The sequence below is a fragment of the Vicugna pacos genome, chromosome 29, assembly GCF_048564905.1.
Source record: "Vicugna pacos chromosome 29, VicPac4, whole genome shotgun sequence".
Taxonomy (NCBI): Eukaryota; Metazoa; Chordata; class Mammalia; order Artiodactyla; family Camelidae; genus Vicugna; species Vicugna pacos.
In genome coordinates, this window is record NC_133015.1 from 19,735,109 (window position 1) to 19,747,710 (window position 12,602).

Here is a 12,602-nt window from a genome sequence, read left to right on the forward strand (position 1 = left end):
TCTTTTAATCTATCCAAGTGGGTAATTCCAAGAAATGCCTTCATGAACAAGCAGGGGATGGAGAGCTCTAGACAGTTAGTATATAAACTAGCACACGTGGACAAGAAATACTTTATGAAATGGAGGGCAACCTGGAAAAGTGGTAGAGGTGCTTGGGTTTATCAAGGGTCCTTAACTCTGCTCTAGTTTCCAGAACAGATTTCCTACAGATTGGAACTGAGGCTTAACTGGGGCTAGAGAGGGAGATGTTACCAGCAACTGAAACAGTAAATAAAAGGAGAACAACAGAAAATCTTTAGGATGGATGTTCCTTCTGGAGTCATCTATACTTTTAATGATCTAGAACACTTGGTTGACTGCTTAATGGCATTTGAATGGGTAATAAAATGAGTAACTGGGACTACTATACCATTTTTTTTTAACCCTGAGCCTAAAGCGATGAGGAAAAAAAAAAAAACCTTGACATGTACATTGATATCAGAAAAACAGCTACAAGAAGCAGTACATAAAGGTCACCTTGGGCAGCGGAGGGAAATCAGCCTTGTGTGGAACAAATCACTGCTATTATTATTTTATTTTTGAAGAATTAAAAAAAATTATCACAGAATTGTTTTGAAGCTTACCTGAGTTATCATATTTGATGTGCTTAAAAAAATGCTAAACACGAAACAAGCACTAGTTATTGTCATCATTGGAAAATGGTCCGGTTTTTATATTCACAGAGACTTTTGGGGTTCAATGATTTGCCTAAAGGCCCATAGTTTATAAGTGTTAAAGACAATATTTGAATGAAAGGCTTTTGATTTGAAACTCAACCTTCTTTCAACACACTATGATGACAGTCCCATAAAACACATCTCCTCTGGTCTAATTTATTCCAAATCAATTAATAGGGAGGAAAATAAAAGATAATTTCCACCCAGTGAAATAAAAATATGATTGAAAATGACCACTCAAATCACAAGATACAAAATGCTATGGGTTGAAAAAATGCTATGCTTAACTTATTATTCACAATTATTTTATTCATAAAATTTGCATTTTAAAATTACTTAATAATCTGCATGTTACAGACAACAACTGGGCATTGATTTAAGTTTTTTTTTCTGTCTTAGAAATTAGTGGTGAAATGAGATTAATAGCACAAATATTAAAGGGAGGTACTGGTGCATTTGTATGGAACTCAGTATTAGAAATGTCATTTCTGGTTCCTGAATACATTTGCCAATGTGAGAAAATGATGACAAGTTCTAATTATTAAGTTATTATAGTGTAGAACAAGCAGTAACTACCTCCGGAGGCTCTGGAGAAAATCGTTCAGGGATTTTTACTGCTTGGCTGAATCAAAAATTCTTTGTTACAAGTGGAATTCAACAGAGCCTGACAATTCTAAAAGTCCTGTGCTGGCCAAGGCAACTTTTCTAAGACCTAAACCACAAATGCTAGCAGAAGACCATTATGTCACTTAAAGAAATTGGAGATCATCACACAACAATATAATAAGTTTGCACACATAGAATTGATAACAAGGAATCTGAACATTAGATTATAGCTTTCTTATACTTTTTGTAATTATACTGTCAAGTTCCTTCTCTACGATTTCAAGTGAGAACTATGCTGGTTTATGAGAAAAATATTTAAGAAACACAACTAGAAACTTAACCCAAGATGCTCTTCCATTTGGGTGGTAATCAAAAGATGGTTCTGTGACAGTGGTAATAAAAATTATGTGTATTGCCGACATGAGTGCTAGACAGACAGAAATAACATTTGTGTCAGGTTGCATCAACACAACTGTTTTCTGATCAGAATTTCACAACAGGTATCACCACGCCGATGTACTTAGTTGTTACAAAGCGTATGTTCCACTGACACACAGTGAGGATTTCATTCTCTGTCAAACTTTTTTCTTCAGCGTTACTATTCAAGCAAAGATAGCAACTCAGTATTCATAATTGCTACATTTACATCTTAGTCAATCCCTCTTCCCGCTTTAAAAACAAGAATGTTCAAAACCATTTTTCACTTAATATCTGGGGCTGTGGTCATGGGGACATGAGGCCTTTTTAAACTGAACATGAGGACACACTGGAAGCTAAGTTCCACTACAGGTTAACAATCATAAAGCCATGGTTTTAGAGTTCCACTGTATTAAATGCTCCCAAGATCATTCTTTCCTGAATGGTATCCAAATTCTTTTTTTTTTAATTAGTGTTCCATTTGTAATGTTACCTGCCTTATTTCTTGGTGTTCTCTTCTTAAAATGTACTTTAAAAGCATGATAATAACTTACCTTAGAGAGCCCACCTACTTCCAAATAGAAGCAGATAATGAACACATTCCAGGTGACCCAGAGGGCAGTCCATACTGTATACTGGAGAGAAAGGGTGGGGGGAGAAAGAGAATAAAAATGTGCAGATGAAAGACATGTATGCTAAATAAATCAGTAATAAAACTGCCAATAAGTCTGTCTTCTGGGAAGAAACAGGGTGCGCTCAGAAAAGAGTGCTCCTTACGAGGTCCCCTAAGATCTCTAGAAATTAAATATCCAATAGTTTCTACTGCTTTCAGTAGATGCCAATAAAACTAGATTTATTTTTAAAGTGCTTTGCTGGCTTGCAGATGCACGTTAAATCCAAGTGCTGATTTGATTTCGCTTTTCTGAGTACTAGCTTTTCCGAGGAACACCATTATGCAAATTTCCTTTGGGCTATCTATTTATCTATCTATCCATCTTTTAGTTATAATATCAAACTATCAAGTTTTTAGGAATGTTAGTCAAAACTCTTCACTTCCATATCACTGAATGAGGATCATGTTTGAAAATGGATGTGTGGAGTAACATTAATAAACTTTCAACTGTTAAACTAATTTATTAAGAATGAAGTGTGTGCCTCTAATATTATTACAGAATATAATATGAGCACGTAAAATATTTTTTCAAAAGCATAGAAATTAATAAAGAGGATTAAGGATGAGCATGTAAACAACAGATTTCCATAATGGGAAAATACTTTCCAATCACATCCAACACACTCTCCACAGGCTAGCCGTACTGATGAATTGGTTTTATTAATGTATTATGTATTAGCAAATGCCTTCCTCAAGAGTATAGTCAGACTGAATTAAGATAGCCTTAGATCAAAACTCATCAATGGAGAGGGTCTCAGGGCTCAGTTCATCCCGTCACTTTCTTCTGCAGACAAAGGCACGGAGGTCTGGAAACTGACATACAGAACAGCTTGGATGACTAGGGGTGGAATTTTCCATGGCAACCCAATGAACAGATCACATACAATGGTTTGCTCATCCACTTTCTTTTACTACAAAAATCTATGAATTCTTAACTTCTTAAATAGGCATACTAATTACATTATTGTTTTCTGTTGTTAACTAAGATAAATGTTGAAATAACATACTAGCTATTGCTAAATTAAGATAAATACTGAAATAATTTATTAGCTTATTCTATGCTGTGCCAAATAATAGACTTACGGATTTCAAACACTGTATAAAACAGCCATGTTCTTATTAGAAACCTTATCAGAAGCTCTTTAACTTTTTCTGAAATTCAATTTACATTTTGGATCTTTGTCATTTATGATTTTTAAAAAAGGAATAATACACTTGTAATAATGAGTTAAGGCTCTGAAATGACTGGAGATTTAGAGGAGTTGGAAAATACATTGAAAAGTTAATGTAAGTTAAAATACATACTGAGGCTTTTGCTATTTGGGGATATTGTTGACCTGCTGATACATCCTGTTAGCAAAGTCTTCTAGTGTGAATGGACCTGGACATTTTCTTAACAATGGGCCAAATGCATTGAAATGTATTTTTCTGAACCACAAAATGTTCCCATGAACTTTGAAAATAGCTAACCTACATCCTCAACGTATACTTTTTGCAAACAGATAAAGTCACAATAACCACAACAAATTTTAAAGATGTTGCTAATAAGACGGCACCCGGTATCTGATATTTTTCATTCTAAATAAATCTAATTATGGGGATATGTGAATGAGGCAGCAGTGCAGACCGCTAAGTCATGAGAAAAAAGCCAGTGGTAAAGGTTAAGGAAAGGACATCAAGTAAAGCAAGACTCAAAGAAGGAAATGAACTGAATTAACTGCAAAACCACATGATTATTAATTATTAGGACCGCGAACCTAAACCTGTAAGTATTCTTTTAGAAATATAAATCAACTCATAGTCATAAAAATACGTAATAAAATGTATCCCTTCAAAATAAAAGCACAAACTTAGTGATTGGACTGTATTCTGATCCCTCCCATTGTACCCTTGATGTTACTTCCGAACATTCAAAGATAAAATTGTCAGGCTGAGTAGACTCCAACCATCAGCTCCTAGATTCCTAACAATAACACGAGTCACTACTCTGCGGCTTTCCACACTCCAGGTCCTGTGTTAAGCACTTTACAAGGATCAAGTCCCTCAGTCACGCTAAAGCCGAGGTAGAGAGTTAGTCACTTGATCACCCAGTTAGTGTCAGAGCTGGGACAGGAACTCTGACAGTTTGACTCCAGAGCTGGGGTCCTTGGAGTCATATGATGAGCTTCACGTTCAAAGATCTTAGGAAAAGGACTACGATTAATTTGCAACATGACACTTCACCAAATTTTCCAACTTATCAAATGACCAATTCACCAAATTACCAGTTGACTCAAAATTTATTTCACTCATATGTATTCTATAACTGGCAATGCTTTTGGAATGATGAAGTCTTTTGTATTTGCTATTAATGTGTCATGCATTCTATAAATGTCATGGTTTTAAAGCAATGTTGTAAGTTTCTTTATTCTAACACATTGGTTCATTGAGAACAAAGAATATAGCAAATAGCAAATATCACTGAAATTTGGACTGTTATGAGATGTAAACTATACACCTCAGTGTGTACCTGAGACTGAAGTCTCTGCATAGAGATAAAAGGGAAGGATTTCTAGCAACACAAATAACACATCCATAGGAATTTACCTAGACAGAAAGTATTAGAACAGCATACGTTATGAGATGGGCTCTCCTCCCTGCCTTCTTTTTGATGTGAGTTAATTTATAGTTCAACTGAAACTAGACTATAAAGAAAAGGAGATAATACTTCATTTTTAAGAAATACCTTTTGGTCATCATAGAGCACTCCCACAAGCTCAGATAACCACATAGACTTACTCGCAGTATAGAAGACTTACCCTCCCGATGCAAAATAAAAAAATCACTCTGTACAGTTATCTATCCATCTATTTACCTCTCATCTATCCGTCTATAAGCTATCAATCTATTTATCTATCCTACTTTGCTTATGTTCAGTACACACATTTTAAATCCTAATTTACTGAGACAATGGCTATAAAGATGAGCAAACATTTGTGTGTTCTATGTGGCTTCCTGAACAGTTCATAGCTTTGTGAGGCTATTTGAGCAGTTTTTAATTGAAATGAACTTTAGAACTCTTACAGTCTATTTCTTTCTCATTCAGCAATTAGTCCATGACATGAATTATTTTTACTTTCTGAGCTTGTCTGTTTTTCAGTTGCCAGGAAGGCCACTCAATCATTCATTCATTCACATACAATCAATCAATCAGATACAATATTATGCACAATATGTTAGACATAAAAAAGGGTAGACTCCTCGCTCACTCATGGTTCTAATATTTTCTGGAGTTTTGTATTCACATCCAGGGGGATTTAAATCTGGGACCACTGAATGGAAGCCTGACACTCTTAATAGCCACGCTGCGCAGTGGCTCGGGGGGGAGACGTATGATGACACAGCGGAAAACGTTCCTGTGAAACAATTCAAAGGAAAGCAAGTTGCTGCTCTTTGCATGTGAACATTCGTATGAAAGTCCAAATAACTAACCTGTGCACTTAGCATATACTTACTTGGTTTTAAAAAATTTTTTAAAGGAGGTTTTGAGTTAATTTTTATTTCAAAGTTAGTCTTTACTCCAAAAAATGTCAAGTTAGCTAATGCTTCTGCATTTAAATTAATGTAAAACTGCTTGATTAAATTAACTTACTACCCATGAAATAATAAATATTTAAATAATTCTAGGACAGAATCTTACTCTGGACTTCATAAGTAAGATTTTAAAATATTTGACATAGGAGTAAAATATATGGGAGTAACCAGCTGATTCCAGAGCAGTACTTTATGACTGTTCAATATGATTTCCAGCCCACACTCTGCTTCATTTTGTCTACAGCCAAAGAAACACAAAAGGTGCATTCAAACGCTATGATTAAACTTGGTGTTCCCTAATGAATGTATCCCGCCTTGTATCTTAGTTAAAGTAAATTTAAACAGTGAAAGAGTACCATATAACAAGGTTGTTTTTGTGTTCTAAAAATAAATGTAGAAATAGCAAATCTGTACCTTATCAGCTGAGACAGTGTCCAAAGGGGAATTATTGCTCTTTCATTTTGTGATTTGGGTGAATTTTTCTAATAGTCTTTGCAATGGGTCCTCCTAAATTACAGAGGCAGGAGCTCACAACGTTATGTTTATTAGAAAAAAAAAATCAGTTGAGGAGTAAGTCAGCTAAGGGTAGGTGTAGGCAGAGCAGGTGTACTAAAATCCACGATGCATTTCATCCTGTAAATCCCAGAGTTCAGATGGAGATAAACAAGGCTGGAAGGCCAGTTTACTTTGCTTAACTGTTGTTGACAAGTTCTGAGATAAGAAATCACTGTCCAGTCCATTCTGTAAGATAGTTTCATCTATGAACCTTTAATTCATTTATTATTTGTTCAATCAAGTATTAAGCACCTTTAAAGGCCCATGCATAACAGGATAACTTAGAATCCAGCCCTGGCTGGGCAGCGTCTGCCTTCCAGGAGGACACTGTTGAGTGAAGCCAGGTGGGACTGGAGGCCACGATGGCAGCTGTGGGGAGAGGCAGGATGGAGTCTCCAAGAACCAAGGGAGCAGAGAGGAAGAGGCACTGCTCCCGGAGCAGGCTGGTCAGGCAAGGCTCTGAAAGGTGACCGATTCAGTTGAAGAATTATTAAGGGTTTTCCAAGCAGGTAAGGAGACTAGGGTGTTGCAGGTAGAAGGTGCAGTGTGTGCAAACCAAGGCGGCAAGAAGCAGCATGTGGTCTTTGGAAAACACAAATCACTCAGCATGGCTGGCTGGCGTGAGGCAGGCAGGTGGGGAGGGTGGGAGGTGCAGGTGGGAGAGGTAAGTACAGGAGCAGGTTCTGTAAGCTTTGATTTCCACTCTGAGGAGATGGACGTTGGAGAGCTTGTTCTGTGTGGTCCTCTACCTGAACCGTTCTCATAAGGGTGATTGGTTCTTCAAAGTCAGCTGTGATAAACCCTGTTTGTCCTAAGAATTGGTGGTAACTTACCATCTGTGTTTTGATGCTCCAAAATATCTGTTAGCTTGAAATGGATTATATTTAATTGGCGTTATTGGTGACTTTCAGTCAATAATGGAAGCCAAGACTAAGAACACCAACCAGGCCAGTTGGGGAGAAAAATCTGCAACCAAAAAGCCCTCTTCCTGCTCAGTGAAAAGTCAGTATGGATTTCTGACCCCGGTCTCCTCTCACTGCCATAGAAAAGCTGCTGCCTTGGAGGTATCCCTTGATTAATGTCATCCACGCCATACTCATTTCCAGGCATTTTCATATCAGAATTAATTCCAGGCCATCAACTGTGGCTTCAAACCAAAACATTCATGAAAACAACTCAGGGATGGGCCATTTGTGGTGTGATAAAGATAATATCCAACAGCAATACCAAAAGTTCCGATATCATAATTTATACAGACAAAGGAACCACATCATCGGGAATCTGATGGTGGAAGCAAAGCCGAGCTGGTGATAAAGTAACTCCACAAACCTAATAGTATCATCCACTTCTGCCACTTACTGTCTAGGTTCCCTGGGCAAGTCACTTAACCTCTCCTTAACTCTTGCCTTGTCTGTAAAATGAGAGATGCTAACACACACCCACAGGACATTTGTGAAGATTAAACAAAAGGATGTGTTTGGCATGGACAATTCATTGCTTCCCTTCTCTCCCTTTCCTGGGAGACGGTCTTGAATGAGACAGCAAATAAAATGATGGCGATTTGGTTGGTATATGCATCAAGAGACAGTCAAGATGAGCAAACATGTGGATTGTTTGTCTTGTAGACATCTTTCTTTGAAGATTCTGAAAGACCTAAATCTGCCTCCCTCGATACACAGGAGGGAGAGGGGAGAGGAGGATGTGAGGAAAAGATACCAGAGAAAGAATGACACTGGTCCTATCATAAGCAGTCCAGGGACCGGCAGGGAACTAGACAAGAAAGACAATGAGTAAGTATTTATTGAGGACCTATTACATTCCATGCGCTCAAAGAACACTTTGTCTAGTAGGGGAGACATAAATGTGAACAAATTATAAAGCATGTCCAGGACACAGAGGCAAAGGGGCAGGCAGTGATTAACTGCTAAAGGGCATGGAAGGGGGTGAGTATGAGGGACTGAGGGCACGTAGCTAGAGGAGGGGACAACGCCAGCTGAGGCTGCGAGAGCCACAGACTGGAGAAGCAGGTGGAGAGGAGGGTCCTCGATGCTGAAGTACACAAACCTTCTTCACAAACCTCTTTCCCTGTCGTTTCATCACCTCCGGAGAGCCCAGCAACCTGCACCTCCTCACTCCTTACACGGTGAGTTCCCGGAAAGCAGGCAATATACCTTCTTTGCTGTTTATCCAGCCCTGGCACAGAAGAGCAGGTCCTCAGTGAGTGCTCAGCGAGGGAATGCCAACTACTGACATCCCACTGGGGGCCTGCCGTGCTTCCTGCCTGGAACCCCCTTCGGTCCCCTGTACCCTGGGGAGCTCACACTCATGCTGCAGGTCTCAGCCCCCCAGTCACTCCTGCAGGGTCAGGTTACACATCTCGTGGCACAATGTGCTCTTTTTTGACACTTGCTACAGGTACAGTGTAACGTCTGTGCGGATGATTATATGATAAAACATGCTTGTCCTCACCAGACTGTAAGGCAAGGACTGAGAAGGGCAGGAAATAACGTGTCTGTATTTGCTCAGCAGTGTGCCCCACGTGGAACACAATGCCAGGTACAGAGTAGAAACCCAATAAATAGGGTTTGAATGAATAAGTTTAAAAAATGGAAGAAAGGAAGTGGAGAAAAAAAGAAATAAGGGAAGAAGGGAGAAAGGAAGAGGAGTAGAAAGGAAGGAAGGAAAGCAGGAAGGAGGGACTGTAGAGACTCAAGTTTGGTCAGGGGGTCAGCCAAGAATATTCTTAGATTTTCATCCTGCTAAGAGTTAGTGAAGGTTTTAAGCCAGTGATTTAGAAAATGTACGAAGGACATGCTGGACGGGAGGAAGCTGAAAGCAAGCCAGCAGTCCGTGCACAGGGAGACTGCAGAGGGCAGGAGATGAGTGAAGAGGGTCCAGAGCTAACATGCAGAGGGAAGAAGCATCAGGACTGAATACGTCCCAACAGCATCATCCCGTGGACGCCATCGGTGTCCTAGCCTTCCGGCATTTTGTGTTTCAGTACAACAGCAACATCATAAAATAAAAGGCTGCAGGAAGTAAAAGTGCTCTGTGTTCATAGCAACAAACGGGAACATAAAACCCGGTAATAGTTTGCTATTATGCACATTAAAGTCTCTTACGCTGCAAGCCCGCTGCTGTGAAACCCCCTTCTCCTGGACGCACAGTGGCTCAGCAGGGGCTGCTTTCAGAGAAAGTGCAGCACGAGCTGTTCAGCCCTGCAACCAGCCGAGTGACACAAACGCCCTCCTGTGCCTGGGGCAGTAAGTCTGAGTTCAGTCGTGGGCTGTGGGCCGGTTACCTTCATTTCAGTGTGATATGATGAAAGACACCGAAAAGCCAATTTTGAGATTCAAAAAGAGAATTGATGCATTTACAGAAAAATGTATAACCTTTTTCATTTTGATGGCGTGATTGGATTAAACCAAAATGGAAAGATGGCATATTTTTAAGTCTCCATTTTTCCTCCTAGTGAGGCAGTCATTGTTTTTTTTTTTAACATTTTTTATTGATTTATAAACATTTTTATTGATTTAATTGATTTATATTGATTTTACAATGTTGTGTCAAATTCCAGCGTAGAGCACAATTTTTCAGTTATACATGAACATATATATATTCATTGTCACATTTTTTTCTCCGTGAGCTACCATAAGATCTTGTGTATATTTCCCTGTGCTATACAGTATAATCTTGTTTAACAATTCTACAATTTTGAAATCCCGTCTATCCCTTCCCACCCCCTTGGCAACCACAAGTTTGTATTCTATGTCTGTGAGTCTGTTTCTGTTTTGTATTTATGCTTTTTTTTTTTAGATTCCACATATGAGTGATCTCATATGGTATTTTTCTTTCTGTTTCTGGCTTACTTCACTTAGAATGACCTTCTCCAGGAGCATCCATGTTGCTGCAAATGGCATTATGTTGTCAGTTTTTATGGCTGAGTAGTATTCCATTGTATAAATATACCACCTTTATCCAGTCATCCGTTGATAGACATTTAGGCTGTCTCCATGTCTTGGCTATTGTAAATAGTGCTTCTATGAACATTGGGGTGCAGGTGTCACCCTGAAGTAGGGTTCCTTCTGGATATATGCCCAGGAGTGGGATTCCTGGGTCATACGGTAAGTCTATTCCTAGTCTTTTAAGGAATCTCCATACTGTTTTCCACAGTGGCTGCACCAAACTGCATTCCCACCAGCAATGTAGGAGGGTTCCCCTTTCTCCACAGCCTCTCCAGCATTTGTCATTTGTGGATTTTTGAATGATGGCCATTCTGACTGGTGTGAGGTGATACCTCATTGTAGTTTTGATTTGCATTTCTCTGATAATTAGTGATATTGAGCATTTTTTCATGTGCCTATTGATCATTTGTATGTCTTCCTTGGAGAATTACTTGTTTAGGTCTTTTGCCCATTTTTGGATTGCATTGTTTGATTGTTTCTTATTAAGTTGTATGAGCTGCTTATATATTCTGGAGATCAAGCCTTTGTCGGTTTCATTTGCAAAAATTTTCTCCCATTCTGTAGGTTGTCTATTTGTTTTACTTATGGTTTCCTTTGCTGTGCAGAAGCTTGTAAGTTTCACTAGGTCCCATTTGTTTATTCTTGCTTTTATTTCTATTGCTTGAGTAGACTGTTCTAGGAGAACATTTTTGAGATGTATGTCAGATAATGTTTTGCCTATATTTTCTTCTAGGAGGTTTATTGTATCTAGCCTTATGTTTAAGTCTTTGATCCATTTTGAATTTATTTTTGTGTATGGTGTAAGGGAGTGTTCTAGCTTCATTGCTTTACATGCTGCTGTCCAGTTTTCCCAACACCATTTGCTGAAGAGACTGTCTTTATTCCACTGTATATTCTTGCCTCCTTTGTTGAAGATTAGTTGCCCAAAAGTTTGTGGGTTCATTTCTGGGCTCTCTATTCTGTTCCATTGGTCTATATGTCTGTTTTTGTACCAATACCATGCTGTCTGGATGACTGTAGCTCTATAGTATTGTCTGAAGTCTGGGAGAGTTATTCCTCCAGCCTCTTTCTTTCTTTTCAGTAATGCTTTGGCAATTGTAGGTCTTTGATGGTTCCATATAAATTTTATTATGATTTGTTCTAGTTCTGTGAAATATGTCCTGGGTAATTGGATAGGGATTACATTAAATTTGTAGATTGCCTTGGGCCATGTGACCATTTTAACAATACTGACTCTTCCAATCCAAGAGCATGGGATATCTTTCCATTTTTTAAAGTCTTCTTTATTTTCCTTCATCAATGGTTTATAGTTTTCTGTGTATAATTCTTTCATCTCCTTGGTTAGATTTATTCCTAGGTATTTTATTACTTTGGGTGCTGAGGCAGTCACTGCTTTGCAAGAAAATATTCACTAATTCTACTGAACATTTTATTTTTTTCAGGCTTCATGAGCATTTTAGAGTGTGTTACTCCTAATTACAATTACTTACGCATGCGTGGTATTTCTCACAACGTTTTTATACATGTGGCCTAAAATAGCTCCCTCTTTTTATGGCAAACAAAACTAATAACTGGAAATAACTCTCAGTCAGTTGTGGAGCACAGCATATGCCTTATTCAATTTTCCCACAATGGAGGCTGTGCTGACCATGTCTGTCACAGTTCAGAGTATGGGTTTATGTTTTAAATTTATCTTAACAAAATGTTAAAATGTTTAGTGATATACAGTACCTAATACATCAGTGGGGAGCACTAAATCACCTTCAGCACATGCATTTGTAATGTCCTAAGTCAATTAAAATTAAATTATATCATTGCCATCAGTTATTAAGCAGTTCTGGCTAGGTAGGGTTGTTTTTTAGGGTTAATGGAATACATCATTAAAATGACAGTTAATGCACATTTATATCTCATCTGACATCAAGACCACAACTGGTCCCCCTGCTCTATCCACATCCCATTTTAAGTCTCCTCGTGAAACTTGATTTCAGGTACAGTGCGAGCTGCACTACGCGTCTCATGCTTACAGTCAGGATGCTTTGCTTCCATTTTAAGCATTCATTGAGTCTTTCCCACAGATAATCATCTCTCAACAGA

At 38.5% G+C, this 12,602-nt stretch overlaps 1 protein-coding gene across 1 annotated transcript in view; it reads right to left on the reverse strand.

The window, feature by feature from the left end:
* The window catches only part of NKAIN3 (sodium/potassium transporting ATPase interacting 3), a 409,711-nt gene that overhangs the window by 191,734 nt on the left and 205,375 nt on the right, over positions 1 to 12,602 (reverse strand). Inside the window, exon 3 of the mRNA XM_072951671.1 lies at positions 2,294 to 2,374. Coding sequence (XP_072807772.1) covers positions 2,294 to 2,374 — 81 coding nt within the window. The remainder of the gene's footprint in view (positions 1 to 2,293; positions 2,375 to 12,602) is intronic.